Genomic DNA, 17,897 nt, shown 5'->3' on the forward strand with positions numbered 1-17,897 from the left:
TACTTCAAATGTATACAATCCTCATCAATTGTATATATAGCTTTACTATATATATAAATAATGTTTCGTAATTAAATGCCATGCAGTAACAGCCGATTGATAAAAAACAGCCAGTAATTTTTTAGTGGTGGTACACGTTTATCTACGTGTATAGTGTGTACTTTTTTTAAAGCCAATCCACTCACGGTACTGTTCATACACGTATATTTATTACTTTTGTGTTTACATTATCAAATGTAGGCATTTTACCAAGACATCTGGCACAAACATTATAAAGAGAACTTGCTCACACTTCAGGACATTTGCAACATGTCCGGTTTAGGAGTTATATACCGTATTCTCCCACTGAACGTTCACAGGCATTGAATGTACCCTATAAATGAAAAAAAAAAATAATCAAATCCTTTAGTCAGTATATTACATACCTAGTGCGGGGACAAATTATTACTAGTTTTGTTTGTTGGGTTTTACGTCGCAACGACACAATTATAGGTCATATGGCGACTTTTCAGCTTTGATGGTGGATTATTTCATCACGGGCGGGGACCTGGGTAGAACCACCGATCTTCCGTAAGCCAGCTGGATAGCTTCCTCACATGAAGAATTCAACGTCCCGAGTTAGGCTCGAAGCCACAGACGAGGATTTGAAGTCGGAGACCTTTACCACTCGGCCGCAGAGGCTGACAGCGTTTATATTACCCAGTACTGATATAGGTCTTATTCGAATAACTCGTCTTACAATTTAAAATGGACCTGCTGTCCACATGTTTGTTTATGTATATTTGTGTTTTAACCACAGCAACTTTGAAGATACTGGCAAAATATGAACTGCTGCATATACAAACTTCCAGAAACAATAATGTACGTAGTTCAGATAAAATCTAAAGCCTGTATTCAATTTTACCATGTGTAGTCAAGTTTACAGTACGAGGAATCTTAGTGACAGCCAGATCAATGGCACAATGTCTTGTATAAAACATAGTTTAGAACAGTTTCCCATGGACTGTTAAGTGTTTTCCTTTTTTACACGAGACGATGTCGATCAAACTTAACGGGAAATCAAAACAAGAATATTCATCTTTACATTTTATTTACAAGTCATTATTTTTGAGACAAAATTTTATGAAATTCATAAAAACTTTGGTTGCATATTGTTATACAGGAACAAAATAAAACAAGACCACCTGTATCTGGTATATAAAATATTTTGACAAGTAATTTGCATCAGTAATGTAACTAAAACAAGTTTTTAATAAGCTGTAATATGAACAGAAGGTCCAACACTTTCAACAACGAGTAAAAGCTATTCACTCAAAAGCGTTCATTTCATTTAAAATTTACGTTTTGGTCAGGCTATGGAGACATATCTCCTTTTTCAAAATCCATGTGAAAAATACCTTAAAGTTTAACTGAAGTTAATTCTGGATTACAAATTGCTGAAAAGAAACTTCACGCACAGAAAGAAATTGAAAAAAAATACATGGAAAATGTTTCCCCATCATATCTATCAAAATTCTAAATGTTACTGCAATTGCTACAAACACAGCGGAGACTTGATGCAAGATAAAGCAGTGGTCCCAACCATTGAGAACAAACTTTTAATCAAGAATTTCAAAAACAATAACCATCATTTAATCTATATCTACCATGGTCCCGGTGTGCAAGCTACATGAAACAAACTTCTGAACCAAAAAAAAAAAAAAAAAAAAAAACACATACAAAAATAGTCAAAATTCAACGAAAAATAAATATGATACTGAAATACAAAGTTTATGTGTAACTATAATTGTATTTCATATAGATGTATTCGATATAGCGACATTTTACAAATAGACTGCGTGTATACATATTCTTTTGCTTTTACATGATTAAAAAATATAACCATAAAAAATGTTGACATTCTCTGTTAATACGATTCTCATTTGCGTGATGTCGTACTAGGTAATATTTTTACTACTTTAGTATAGTCTACAATTTACAGCAGAAAAACAACTAGCAAGTCAAAGATGATCGTGCATAAACGTAGCTGTATAAAGTTATTACATCACTTCTTTGTGTCGAATTGTGCAATCCATCGCAAAATTCTTCAAAACTTAGTTACCGTCGGAGCTGAGGCTTGCTTTTCATTTATAAAGATACAACTGTGCTTATACAAAACTGAGAAACCCATAAATAACCTTTCATTTCAGAAACTATTTTAAAAGTTACTGAAAGTAAAAGATCTTAGTTTCTTTCAAATTAATTAAAATGCAATAAATATAAATGAAAATGAATGAAGCCGACGAACACACACACACGCACACTTGTATTTACAAAACAAACCAACACTTGACAAACTGAAGCAACCTACACTAAAGTATATTATTTGTTCAACCGAAACTTATCAAAACTACAAACTAAAATCAAAGAAAATAATATTAATGCCCCTCAATGAACCAGTTTGAACAATAAATTCGTAGATTCTTTCATAAAAAAAGATCAAAGAATAACCGCAACTAAAAATTCTTAAAAACACATTTCGTGCAGTTATTCTCCTCAATAAAATGTATCTCTCTACTGTTTTTAACGAGACTGGTTGAGAATATTTAAATGTCAAATGTTATGGTATATAAAAGTAGTGTAGATACATTTACGACTAGGCTCTCATTTTACTCGATGCCAAAATAAAAGACAAAAACATGGCGGGACCAATAATGCATATGCAAGAATTAGTCATCAAAGAGTTACATGTCTGTGATGCAATATTTACAATACAAGTGTACATATTCCTATAACAAATCTATTTTCATACTAACAAATAAAAGTAAATGAAAGAAAAGAAATTAGTGAAAATTATTTAGCACAATTCATGCAAGAAGTCCAGCAAGACTCAATACTATCAAATTCCAAACAATGGAATCTACAAAATTCAAATACTTTTGCAACCATACACGAATGTTCAATACCTCGATTTCTGTTCTAAAGCGTATTTTTCCTGTGAAAATGCGCCCAATCGTTAATTCCCGAAATACGTAACCTTTGTAAATTTAACCCAGACGCCTTATCTCGACAGTTGTTCATATGAACTCGTTTAAACTTGCATTAAAAGAAATCTATAACTAACGAGTGCAGACAAAAATGATCAAATTATTCTATACATCCAAAAATATATTGTATATGCTGTACAGTACAACCGTTATGTATATGAGAAGTATATACAAAAGCAAAATGATAGGCACATGTGAATGAATTCATAAAATGGTAAATATGTACAACAGTATTTCTCACTATTAATAATACAGTTTATTGTTTCAACTGACAGTTAATACACAATGATAAATTTTCTTAATGGATGACAGAAGATTATAAAACAATATACGCCTGTACAAATGATTATAATGGTGGAACTGAAGGCTTATGATATATGTACAGTATGAAATGTGTAATGTATATTGTAAACCAGGAATGTTTGATAACTGAAAAATGTGCATCACATTCTTGTCTTTCAACTTCATACACAAGCCATTCATCTGGTTTCAAATGGCTTGAAAAGAACTGATGATCCAGGGTGTTTGTTTTCAATATGTGTTTGCACTTGGTCAAATCTAAGAGGAGTAATGTTGGGACAATACGGACATCTAAATAACGTGGCCTTGCTCAATCCTGGTTGCCCAGTCACAGAGCTTTTTGACTGCGCCTGAGTAGATACTGCTGAATTTTCCGAGGAATTTAACATAGTAACTGCTGGTATTTGTGGTGCAGACATGCGGACAAATTGCGCATTCTGAAGTGCTGGGTTCACTACTGGCATTGCTGGGATTCCCTGTGATACGTTCCCTAAACTAACCACCATATTTCCAATGACAGCAGTACCAACTGGCATGCCAATTAGCTGTTGAACTTGTGATGTTGCAATCATTTGTGAACCTGCTGGTCTGTAGGCCAGTGTGCTAGGAGTATTTTGTCGAACTTGTTGCGGTAACATTATAGGCTGGGCAATCATTTGTGGAACAGGAATTTGTTGTCTAGGGAGCTGCATCTGTGTACTTGGTCGCAAGTTGAACACCTGGAATACTTCTGGGTTAAGACCAGCTCCAGAAACTTGCACCTGTCCAGAATTAAGTGGCAGGGCACTTTGCGGAACAGGTGATGGCGTAGTTTTCGATAAATCAAGTGGAGACCCTGTGGCAGTCGTTTCTATGATTTCTGGTGTAGAACTTGTTGATTGAACTTTTGAAAACGGACTTTTATTGGATACTCTTGAAACAACAGGTACATTCAGGACAGGCCTTTGGCTCTGTTGCGATTTCACTGACTCTAGGTCTGAAGTGTCAAACAATGACGACTGTATAGGTCTTGCTGTCCCTGTCAAAGACTGTGCATTTTGCGAACTTGTAATATTTTGTAACCTTTGCAGACTTGTAAGACTGGCTTGATTTTGAAGTGCGAGCTGGGAAGATGTCCTTATTGCTGATCCAAGCATAATCGACTGAGGTGAAGTAACTTTACTGAGCTGGTCATACCGAATTAAAGGTGGTGGGCCTCTCATTAACGGCGGAGGAGCTGCTCCAGGTGCTGTATTAGGTTTTGCAGAACCAAGTTGTGATGGATGTGAAGGAATCGTTGAAGTAACTGATGTTGCACTCTTTTGTGGTAGCAATCCTTGTTGTTCCATTTTTTGAACTTTTATTTTCTGAATAGATTCTAGCAAACTTTTCTTCTTTTTCTGACCTGGTACAGTGGGTTTAGATCCAACAGAAGGCGTTTGAATGTTTGAACTTGTCTGCTGTAATGGGTTTAATGGGTTAGTATTTGAACTGCCTTGCGCTGATACAGGACTTTCTTGAGGAACAACTACTTGTGGAATGGGCTGTAAATGAAGAGATGTGGTTATCTGTCCTGGTACCTGTACTGCGGGTTTACTTTGTTGTATTGCGTTCATACTTGGACTTAACTGTTGTTTCTGTTGCACTGAATGAACCGATTTTTGGCCAGATTTTGCTTTATCTTTAACAAGACATTGTACCCTAACAAAATGATTACCATCAATAGCTAGCGAGACATTAACTTCTGCAGGTCTGCGATGATGGTTCATCACAATATGATTGTTCACCAATTCTTCAGATTTTGACTTAAACACTTTACAAACTGGGCAAACATAAGCAAATATTTCTGCATGCTCATGTTCAAGATGTTCATAAATTGTTTCTAACGAGGGCATATGTTCTTTACATTTTAGGCACATATAAATGTCTTTTTCAATACTGTTTCCTTCCCCTAACTTTAATCCTTCTGGTAACTTAACAGATAATGTTTTCAAATTTCGCTTTGCTGGTTCGGATAAAGCGACAGGAGGATTTGGGTTGTTCGTAGGATGGTGCTTTTTTATGTGCTGATGAATCAGTGCCTCAGTTTCAGCTTCCATGTCTTTGCAATATGGACATTGAAAAAGTCTTGGTATTTCTCTATGAGAATTTCTTAAATGTGCAACCATTGCTGCAAGCATAGGTGCATGCACGTTACATTTTTCACATTTAAAAGAGTTTCCTATTTTGCCCGATGGAATTTGGCTTTTCTGCTTTAAAGGTGCTGATTGTGCTTTAAATTGTAACTGTTCTTGAATCGCAGAAATTGCACTGGCAGTTGCAATGGAATATGGTGGCGGTGGAATGCTACAATTAACTGGATACGGCGGTGGAGCACTGGTAAGAATTGGATAGCTTGGTATTCTTAGCTGAGTCTGAATCTGGTTTGTCTGAACAGTGTGCACTGGTGCCACTTGTTCTTCCTTTGACACATTCGAGTCACTGTTTAGAATGGTTTCCTGGTCCTTCAGACTAACAACGTCGACAATTTTCAAGTTCAGACTTCCACTGTCCTCATCTTCATTAGTCTGCTCAGTTTCTTCCGTACTAAAATAGATATGAAAAGATCAATTTGAATAGCATTAAGTTCTATTAATTTTCAGAATAACTGTAATTCCTTATCATGGGTTCTGTAAAATGTATATGTTTATGTGAGATTAGTTATTAAACTAATACTTCTTTTGTGAGTGTTAAATATTTTCAACTGTCAATTACTTAAAAAAAAATTAGAAAAAATTATTGATTATGGAATAAGTATGAAAAAAATGTCTTGCCATTATAAGAAGTACATGCCCATGATCAAGTAATCTTGATACAGATTTTTTTCGCATTAAAATCAAGCTTGTATTTTGAAATTTTCACATCAAACTAATTAAGGATAAAATATTAAACAGACCCTAAAATCTCAATAATTAGCTGCTGCTTGTTTCAATTTCTTATCAGAATTTGGTGACTTCTTTTGCAGCCAAGCCTGTTTTAGGGTACTATTTTTGGCATGAAGATGTAAAATCTAAGTTGTTTTAATCCATTTATCATGAAAACTATTTTCAGTACAAATACTTTTGCTTACAGGCATTTAAGCATTAAACTTAGAAAACAAAATACTTGTGGTTTAATTTTATGTCTGGTCAACAAACTGAAGGTCACAATATTTAATATTTTTCACTGTCAGTGTCTGGAAGGTAGTGGAAAGGAAACTATATTTTACTTATGGCGATGTCAATTTTATATGTGAAAGTCATGGTATCAAGTAATATTGCAGCAGTGTATTGTTTTAAACAATCAAGATTTAATGCTACTGGTTTTTAATTTGAACTGCAATTATTTGAACATTTTATTAAGAAAACATCAACAACAGTAAGCCTTGATTTAACTGATAAAAACATTACTCTCAGTAGCATATTCACAGTAAAAATGGTATTAGATTGTAGAATCAATTATTTTAGTGTTCAAACATACATATACATGTATGTTATGCAATTATCTGATAGTGAATGCAGCCACAGCATGGAAATGTCACTTGATACATTAAAAAAAATTTGGTTTTGATATGATATGAAAGGAGGTAAACATCAATATTCATACATCTTTATAGTGCATAAGAACAAAGCTGAACCAAGAAATGATCCTGTAATATGTTTTTATGATTTGAACAATGACAAAAACATATTATACAAAAAAACATGAAAATTAATTTTTAGCAATGTGTATTAACAGGATTGAAAAGTCTGAGAGGTAAATGATTTAAATACAAAACCAACATTTATTTTAATTTACACCAAATATTCAATGAATGTTTCACTACATTATATTGTTATGCACTTATGTGTAGAAATAAAATGCCACAAAAATAATTTTCAGTACAGGATAGACTCAATGAGAAGCGCCCTAACAAATGTGTCAAATCTTCCGATGACCTTCAAATATGGCGGCCATTGATAAACAGATGAAATTTTGAGAACAGAAAGTATCTGTATAAAATTGTGCCTTATTCTGACCAGAATCTTATTTTAAAGAAGTAATTATTACATATGATTTTGTGATCACCCCAGCCTTGCAGGTATCTATTCTGTCTGTACAAATTAAATTAAATATATAAACTTATTTTCAAACTTTCTCTACATTCTGATACCATTTTCACTGCAAGAAATTTGTTACTGTTTTCTGCTTATTTTCCAGACCAACTTAATTTCATTATTTTACAGTACTGTAACAAGGAGTGTTACAAACTATGCAGGATTAAATGGAATTGTCTAGAAACTTAGAAAAGCATTATCCTTAACATAGAAATATGGCAAAGAATTGCCCAGCAAGTAACAAACCTGGTTTGTGATAAGTTATTTTCGACGACAGAATCATCCATTTTCTGTTCCCTCTGTGCTGTCTTTGGACATGGGTCTTCTGCTGTCGCTGTAACATTCTCGGCAGTTTCAGGCAGGGGTTTATAAATAAACTGTGATCCTGGATGAACTTCTCTATAGTGCTGGATAATATGCTCCTTGGCCTTGTAAACAACATTGTCACACTGAGAACAAACATACTGAACTTCAGAATTATCAACATCATTTGGAGTGTCACTTAGCACTGAAGCAGGGCTAACCTTTAAATCTGAGGAAATACTTTTTGGGCCAGCTTTCATTGAGTTCACAGATGAAGAAGATGTTGAGGCAAATGACGCGTTCGTAAATTTACTCTCTTTCTGAAGTACTTTCTGTATGCTTTGACTACTGGATTTAGGTTTTGAGCCAAATGAGCTACTGAAAGCAGCCATATTTTGTTCAACTTTGTCTTTGTCTTGAATAAACTGTAGAAACGTTGCTTCATATGCATCAGTAGCTTTTATGGCTGGTTTTTCTGGAAGTACACTATTAAAACTTGTAGATGTGTCCGGCATTTGAAAAGCTTTATTTTGTTCAATGATTAAGTCTTCAGTTGGTGTTTTGTTTTTCTTTCTGTGATGATGGTGGCTTTTACTATGTTTTTCAGAGTCAGACGATTCGGATTTATTTCCAGATTTTGTTTTACTCTTCTCTTTCTTTTTTTCCATCTTCTGTTCACCTTTACTTGACTGTTCCACAGGCGAATCTGGAGATGGTTCAACAATATATGTTTTGCGTTTAGAAGAAAATCCTCCTTTCACTTTGATTTTAAGCGGAGGAACTGTTTTTCTAGCAGTTTGTTGCTCATTAATACTTTTAATATTTCTCACTTTTTTGGGTGGGGTTACAGCTGATTTTAGTGGTGAAATGTTTTCATTTTTGACAGGTGTTCTTCGTTTTGGTCTTAATTCTCTCTGCTTAATATCTGGGCTAACAGTTTCAGTTACTTTTTTATCATTATCATTTATTTCTCCCATATTTTCAGTAATTTCATTTTGTTTAGGGCTTTCTGAATTATCAACAGTTTTAATTTGATCAAGTTCTGTACTTTCCTTCACAACACATTTTTCATTGTTCACACTAGTATCGTCAATAGTTTCTACATTATTTGGCATTTCAGGTTTGTCAGGATCTTTGTCTGTATTATCAGTTGATATCTTATCCAAAGGACCTTCAGCAACATCTAAGGGCTGACTTTCATTAGGTTGGGCAATGTCTGCATTTATTTCGACAGCCTCATGATGTTTGGCAGGGATACTACCTTTTTCTTCATCTGAGTTATCTTGACTATCTTGCATATCTCCCTCAGATTCACAAGAGCTCTCTGTTTGACCTTGAGCACGTTCTAGCTCCTTAATAAAATCTTTCAAAACAATCTTACAAGGTTTGCAGCATTTTAACAAGTCTTCAACAGTTTCAATTTTTTCTTCAGTTTCTATTACACTTTCAACAACTGGCTGTGCTTGAGTTTCTATAACAGCATTTTCAGTTGTTTCTATTTCTTTGCTTTGAATAGGTGATGATTCTAATGAGTCTGGTCCTTGTGTTTTTGATTTCAGTTTAAACTTTGCTTCTTTTCGTGATAATTTCTGTGCCTCATTCCTCAAGTATTCATTTTCTTCCAAACTTTGCTTCAATGCTATGTTGTCAAGAGGTGATCTTGAAATCTTTTGCCTTAGTTCAAACTTTCTCGTTACACCCGTTTCAGGCGACTTACTTTCAGCAGAACTTACTTTTTTATCATTCAAAGTTTCTGTACTAGTTCCACTATTCAATGCTAAATCATCAACACTTTTTTGTTTTGGTTTCCTTCCTGGTTTCTTTCTAACTTTAGTGTCTGTTACAATTTTACCTTGTTTCTTTTTTGACAAAGATAGAGGTACAAATCTCTTTCTTCTAATTTTATGCTTAATTTTGGCTTTTTTATCATTCTTACTCTCTCCTTCAATTTCAGTTGTTAAATCTTTATCATCAGTAACTGGGTTATCAAGTTCCTTATTAATGTTATTGTCTTTGTCAATAGCAACTTCCTCATCTGTAACTACTTTTAAACTTTTTTCAGTTTCAGTTAGAGTGGTGTGTTCGTCTGAAACTTCTTTTGTCTCTTTAGAATTTAAAATAATTTCTTCAGATGCTTCAACTTTCTTTTCCTCATCACAAGGTTTATCCTCAACAATTTCTTTACCAGTCTTTTCTTCCTTCAACTCTTCACACTTTTCCTCTGCAATCTTTTGACTATAATTTATTTCTTCTCTATCACTTAAAGTCTGAGCTACTACATTTTCACCGACAGACTTTGCTTCAACTTTTTCATCACCACACTTTAAGTCAGTTATTTCCGATTGAGAATCCTTTTTACTCTCAAACTTAATGACTATGTCGTCAATCAATTCAAAAAGCATTTCTCTTATTTCAATTTCAGACTCTGTATAAAGTTCTTTACCTGTAGACTCAGATTCAACCTCAGCATGGAAATCTATTGTATCAGAATCATCCACACTTTCCTCCACAGGTATTTCTTCATGATCTTCAGTCAATATTTCATCTTTGAGTTCAATTGTGCATTCGGTATCATCACTGTCGGCATCATCTCCATTTTTTTCACTAAAAACATCCACATTTTCTTTCACAGAATCATCTTTACTTTCAAGCGTCACATCTGTGAATTTTTCGAACAACCCTTGACGATAATTTTCAGATTTTCCTGTATAAATGGGTTCCGGACATTTCACAACTTTTTCTTCTGTTTGTTCAATTTGTCTTCTTTGTTTCTCTTGATTGCATTTATCATTTTCAATAGTACTAACAGTTTTTGAGGTCCCTCCAGTTGACTTCGTCACATTTTCTATTGAAACTTTTTCAGGTGTTCTCTTCATTAGTGGTTTTCTACGTTTCTTTCTAACACGGCTTAAAAATGGGGACTGTTTTAACATTCTATTGCGGTATGCTGTTAGTTGTGATACATATTTTTTGACAATTTTTCCATCTTTTACTTTAAGATTAGGTGACTTTTTATTTGGACTTCTCTTTCTCTTGAATAAAGGTTTCTTAATAGGAGTAACAGTTACTACTTGACTGATATCTGATTCATCATCAGTTTGTCCTTTTTCTGCTTTTTTCCTTTCTTTCCTTAACTGCTTTTCATCCAGTAAATCAAATTCACCACTGAGTGTACGTTTCCTCTTTTTGCCTGGAATGATTTCAAATCTTTGCCTAGTTCTTACAGTCTGATCATCACTGTCTATGTTCTCCTCCCCTAAAATTAAAACCTGTTTCTCTATATTACGTTTCAGGGACCCAATGGAGTTAGTGCTTAATTCAGAGCAAACAGATTCAGTGTCACTAAATTTTGCAACATCAACATTCGGCCTACGCACATTTTTTGCATTATCGCTACTACCATCAGTTTCAGGTTTAATCATTGTCTTTTCTTCAATGCTTGCTGGTGGAATGCTTCCATTCACTTCACTATTTTTCACAGTTGCTTTAGAATTAATGTTACTCAAATTTGGTAAGGTGTCAGATTTTGATACCTCAGATGCTGTGAAAGCACCGTCTTTTACAGAAACTTCTGTCTTTTGCGCACCCTCCTCTTTTGAAACAACTTCTGTTTTCGTTGAAGTTTGTATGCCTCCAGCATTCATTTTTTGTATTAGCTTACTTTGCAATTTTCTCCTGAGATCATTTGAAGCTAAAGGTTCTGTCTGATTTGTAAATTCTAGACCAGAAGCTTGTGATTCTAAGATTCTTTTTTTCCTAATTTTATGCATTATGTCTTTTTCCTTTTTTATTTTAGCAACTGACTTTACAGAAGACAGTTTTTTATAAAACCCTGTTGTCCTGAATGGAACTCTTGGTTTAATATTTGACTCAAGAGATATATCATTTCTGGCTTTAAAAACAACTGCCTCAATAGCTTCATCAATTGCATTCACTTCCATCTTGCTTTCAATTTCTTTCTCTATTGCAACAGGAATTTCCTCTTTTTCTGCAACAACACTATTTTCTTTGGAACTATTGGAAATTGTTTCTACCTTATCTGCAATCACCTGATCAGCAATCGCCTTATTAGCAAGTCTCTGAAGAGTTGTTTTATTTCTAGCACCAGGAGGTCGTCCGGGACCTCTACTAATTGCCTTTTTCAAGCTCTGAGATCCAAACTGTGTCCTATTTCTTGAAACAATAGTCTTAACAGCTTTTGCTCTAGTTTTTAACATTGTCAGTGGAGCATAGTACTTTTTATTTTTAGCACCAGGGGGTCTTCCAGGTCCCCTCTTTTCAGATGGAATTCCATTCAGTTTAACGTTAGCTTTATTTGTTTCTTGTTCGTCATTTTCAAATGATGACATACTCCCATCATTCTTGCTGTTTTCATTTGTTGTCATTACAGGAGTAAGCTTAGGAAGCTTGTTCATCCTTCGGAACCCTTTTGGCATGTTGCTTTTAATAATTTTGGAACTATATTGCTTCAAACACCTGCCTTCATATCTTTTCATATTAAATGATTTCAGTTTTTCACCTTTACCCAATGATTTCAACTGATCTGTTTTAAACTTTTTAATCTTTTTAGGACGACCTGGCTTTCTTTTCAATGGAGGGCTGCTGTCCTCTGTTTCATAGTCTGTCACATTCTCTACTGGAGATGACTCTACAGGAGGTTCTGCATAAAGCACCGGAGGAGTTTCTTTTGGCCTGCCTTTTTTCCTTTTGATAGCAATATTACAAGGTGTTAAAGGATCTGGACTTTTAAAATTGTCATCATCACCATTTGCCATTTCTTTTGGGGATAAATCTAAAGACTTTGGACGACGACCTCTCTTCTTTTTTCCTGTGTCACTGCTTGCCGAACTACCACTGTCCAGACTTTTTCTAGGTTTATTATAGTCACTAGAAATACTCCTATTTTTCTTATCTGTATCACTTTTCTTGAATTTTTTATCATCACCCTTAGCTTTACTTTCTAAAGAAGATTCACGTGAGCTGCTCTGCTCGGATGAACTTCCGTCTCTGTTGAGGCTGCTTTTCCTACCACCCTTTTGCAAAGACTGGTTCAATCGACTCTTTCTTTCATTTGAATTCTCTCTAGAGCTGGTTGGTGTTCCTTTATTTGAGCCTCCTGAAGAACCTTTAGAAGTTCCTGCTTTTTTACTCTTTATAGAATCTTCATCAATGTGTAGAGTTGATGACATTTTCCATTTCTTTGGAGCTCCTGAAAAACACAAGGATATTTTCTTACCACTTACCAAAAAGTACACTGATATCACCTACTTTATCAAAGTAAACTAACTCTTCATTCATTAATATTTAACAGCAACCTTTCACAGCTAAAAATGGGACTATTTAAGCATAGATGGCAGCATAGACTTCAGCTGAAAAAAGAAAGAAATATATATTCATGTACAATGCAGCACTCTTTTCAGCTAAAAATATTGCTTTTTATATATACAGAGCAACAGATAAACTACATGTATGTAATTGGGTAAATATGAAATTAAATTGCCAAATATGCAATTCAAACAATTGATGCATATATCGAAACGCACCTGAAAATCCAAAATACGCATTTTTTGATTTTGTTTGTTTGTAACTATGTTTGGACAGGAGGTATCAATAGCAAATAATACACGTGATAATTATGTCACACTAGTTGTGTTAGCTTCTGTAAGCTAGGACAAACTTTAGAACGATATAAAATACACAGCTAATCAGAGGTTTATGACATAAGAACGACAAGTTTAACCAAACTATCTTCTCAGTTAGTGACATTCAAATATTTTCTTTGCAAAATGGTGGAAACACGTACTTCAGTGTCTGTTGCATGGGATTTTTCACACTGAATGCTTCAAAACGTTTTAGACAATAAAATCAAATACCGGCTTTAAATCCGACAATTGCTGTTATTTTCTAACACAGATCAACTATTATGATGCTTTGTTAAAAATTACAGCACTAAAATAATGATACAATATTTCTAGCTGACAAAATCATATACTGTGAAATCAATAATATTCGTGGGGGCCTAATTTTCGTGGATTTCGTGGTTGAGTCAGTCCAAGAAATTTAATCCCAACGAACATGTAAAATTTCCATTCATTTCATGTTCAAAAGTTGAAATCCACAAATTCATATCCCCATATTGCTGTTTTGACCAAAACCATGAAATTTCATGGCCACGAAATTTAATGATTTTACAGTATACCATTTTCAGCAGACATTATTGTTTGCTCAAATACTTGTCTATGATGCCTTTTGTTGAAATTTTGCCACATAAATTGAAATAAGAAATTGTAACAGAGTTACCAACGTCCCCTGCCGAGGGACATTTTTCACAAAACATACTGCATGCCAATAAAACATCTTCTAGGTAATAGGGCAACATACTAACTATATATCATATGATACATGAAGACATTCTGAACTTTGATAATGTCTGGAAATCTGTAATTGGTGAATGCCTTCAAATGCTAATATCTGTATTTTGATGTTATTTTTTAAATTGGTAAGGAAAAAATGCATAAAAAAGTTACAGACCAGACCATTCTCCACCCCCCCCCCCCCCCACCCCAAAATCTCCAAAAGTGACCTTGATACTTGGAGCTAGGGGTCTGGGTCCTGCGCAAGATACATCAACTCATTATGGGGAACATTTGCGCCAAGTAATTTTAAATTCCCTTGATGAACGGCAGAGTTATGGACTAGACAAGAAACTGATCATGTGAACCTTTGACTTCTAAGTCTCATTTTTGGGAACATTTTTACCAAATTATTTACTTTTTACAATGAAAATCGAAAAGCTTTAAACTTCTGTAAACCTTTACCCGAGGTAAACTGCCTCGATTAAAACTATCTACATTTAAGGGGTATCAAATACTAAATCCTCCAAAGCGGTACTGGTAACGACAGCAGAAAATTTTTTTATTGCCCCGGCGGTCCGGGTTCGATTTCCGACGCAGTCGTCTTTTTTTTTGATTTGGCATTTTTGAAATAGTTGAGAGACAAAAACTCCTATGTTCTATTGTTCATAATATGACCAAACTTCAATTTGAAAGAAATATCATTTTTTAGCCAAGATCTGGAGGTCAGTGCTTTCAAGGCTCACATGCAATGCCTTTGTTTAAAAAGTGGCAGCCACATTTTCCATTATGAGCATAAAATATACTAATTTCTTGTTAAATCCAATCTCTGATAATTGTTTTCCCTAATATATGTCAAAGGTTGGAATATTGATGAACACAGTAGAAAGTTTTATTGAATGTATTGTTTTTGATTACCTCCCTTTTTGGCTCGAACTGTTAAATGTTCATGTGCAGTATTGAAAGTAACCCTTTTCTAATCATGTGATTCTGCACAACATCTAATTAGGCAGCTATTCCATCTGTTTTTAACATAAAATTTACAGCCTTTACACTAGTGTAATAAAAAAGTTATAAAACGGCATTATTTCACTCCTACAACTCAAACATGACTGTGATAAACCAAGATACAGCACCTGAAATAACTTTAATAACCCTTACCCTGCTAAATTTCTATAATAAACTTGTCAATCTTTCAATTTGGACAGTATCATTAACTGTTAAAAGGGGTGCTTACCAAAAATATACTGACTGAATGGCAAACAGTGCAGATCTTGATCAGACTGCATGGATGTGCAGGCTGATCATGATCTACACTGATCGCAAAGGCAGAATAAATCGTGCCCAGCATGATGAGGGTTACAATATACAGATATAAAGTCTATCTTCCAAAGACTGATCATGGTTGTTAAAAGTTTGGATAAAAATCTCAAGACAAATGGAATGAGTTATGCACACAGTCATTTATAAACAAGGCCTTATCATGAAAAATATCAGCTATTATAATATAACTAAACACAATCTGTCTAAAGAAAGAATCCTATGATACATGTAGCCATTTTTATACGCTTACATTGTCCTCAATCTCTTCTTTTTATCAGAAAGAGTCAAGTGTGACTTGAAGATCATGCAAATCATCAGACCATTAATCTACAGATTCAAATTTGTTTAAAACGTCAACAGATTTTGACAAAATTTAAACTTCACAATGTATTACATTCAAAAGACTTTATCCTATTACTATGAATCGTATCTTGTTGTATTGCACTATCTATCTATTCAACAGTTAATCAACTATTTATAAGGTATTTCCTGTTATATGATATCTTCACATTGACTAGGGATATTTAAATTACATGACTTTGTAAAATTTTCAAGTTGTTTTTTCAGACTGTTTATCTGACATAATATTATATTATCATTTCCAATACTTTTTAAGCAAACAGTCTGAGCCTTATAAAAAAAGAAAAGAGAAACAATAAAAAAAAATGCTCCATAAATATCAATGTTACAGTCTGATCTTGCACATCATATGAGCCTTGCCATGGGAAAACCAACATAGTGGCTTTGCGAGCAGCATGGATCCGCCGGTCTGGTCAGGATCCATGCTGTTCGCTAACAGTTTCTCTAAGTGCAGTAGGCTTTAAAAGCGAACAGCATGGATCCTGACCAGACTGCGAGGATGCGCAGGCTGGTCTGGATCCATGCTGGCCGCAAACCCACTATGTTGGTTTTCTCATGGCACGGCTCATATTATAGTTTAACCTTTTTAACTATTACCCTGCTGAATTTCAATAATGAACTCGTCCATCTTTCAATTTGGACAGTACCATTAACTGTCAATAGGGGTGCATACCAAAAAGATACTGACTGAATAGTAAACAGTGCAGATCATGATCAGGCCGCATGGATGTGAAGGCTGATCATGATCTACACTGGTCGCAACGGCAGAATTAGTCGTGTCCAACCTGCTTAATTTTTAAAATGGACTAGTCAATCATTCAGTTTTGACAGTACCACTTATTATTCAAAGGGGTATTCATTGAAAATTTACTGACTGAATAACAAACTGTGCAGACCATGATCAGCCTGCATGATGTGCAGGCTGATCTTGGTCTGCAGTGGCCGCAAAAGTAAAATCATTTGCCATCATAAAGGTTAATTCATCAGTTGCGACTCTGTAAGTTAATTTTTTTATTACTTTGTATATTTTATTTTGTTCATATATTATGTTAAACTGTTTGATACCCAAAGCTGAATGACTGCAAAATAAATTTAATCACCACAGCATACCGTGCAAATCCATTCATTGTTTCACCTAATGGTGATTAAATAACACTTTAGGGAAAATAATTTCCTTCTAATTTGTTCCTCAAAAGAAGAAAATTGTATTAATCCTTTTTTTAAATAATCACAACATATGCAGAATAAACTATCACTGACAATAAATTGGATTTTAAAAATTTCTTAATGAATATCATCAAATAGATAACCTGATACCATTCACATACTTTCTAATTTATAGAATATTTCTAATTATGCACTAAATTTGTTACCAGGGAAACATTATTACAAGGTATATGTATGCAGTCATGAAAACCTTTGATATTCAACAATAATCATTTTGTGCTTATTGATCTTTGGAGAGAGCAATTTGTATGCAAAACTTAAACCTAGAAGTCTTTTTAAGTACAAGAAGGGGGATAATTCTGTTAAAATTTGTGTAAGAATTATAAGACTTGATGTTTTGACCTTTAATGTAGTATCTGCAACAGTGAAAAACAGCACAGTATTGTACTCTGAAAAACTTTTAGAGTTCTGCATTTTGTCCTAATAATGTACATTGTCACTACCAGCAAGTACAGCAAGTTTCAGTTGAATATCTTACGAAGTGAAGAGGATAATGGACTTTATAAAGGCTTTAACCAAAATTTCTAATCTTAAAATGGGCATAACTCTGGAATTATTGCAGGTTAAAGCTCAAATCTTTACAGATTTTTGTAAACGTTTACACAATCTTTCAAACAAGAAACGATTCTGTTTAAACGGCAATCAATTATTGTCTTCAGTCATGACTCTGGCTGGCTTTTTGCCTTGTACAATGGGGCCCATTATCGTAAATACATTATTTAAACAAGAGCTGTCACTAATGGTGATAAATGCCCCCGCAGCGCCTTAACCTTTGACCTGGTGACCCCAAAGTCAGTAGGGGTTGTGAACTCAATAAGTACTATCAGCATGTGAAGTTTGAAGGTCCTGGGTGCAGTGATTCGCCAGTAATTTTTAGTGCCTTCATGCAAAAGTTAACGTTGTGACGAACG

General features: G+C 34.3%; 1 protein-coding gene across 3 annotated transcripts in view; it reads right to left on the reverse strand.

The window, feature by feature from the left end:
* Nucleotides 1-1,073: 1,073 nt before the first annotated feature.
* LOC123534247 (uncharacterized) overlaps nucleotides 1,074-17,897 on the reverse strand; it is a 36,580-nt gene continuing 19,756 nt past the window's right edge. For all 3 annotated transcript variants that reach the window (XM_045316414.2, XM_045316413.2, XM_045316415.2), the window contains exons 3-4: nucleotides 7,667-12,932; nucleotides 1,074-5,891 (exon numbers count right to left, since the gene is read on the reverse strand). In XM_045316414.2, the coding sequence (XP_045172349.2) occupies nucleotides 3,506-5,891; nucleotides 7,667-12,932 (7,652 nt within the window). In that variant the 3' untranslated portion in view covers nucleotides 1,074-3,505. The remainder of the gene's footprint in view (nucleotides 5,892-7,666; nucleotides 12,933-17,897) is intronic.

This window comes from Mercenaria mercenaria, chromosome 12, assembly GCF_021730395.1.
Source record: "Mercenaria mercenaria strain notata chromosome 12, MADL_Memer_1, whole genome shotgun sequence".
Classification (NCBI taxonomy): domain Eukaryota; kingdom Metazoa; phylum Mollusca; class Bivalvia; order Venerida; family Veneridae; genus Mercenaria; species Mercenaria mercenaria.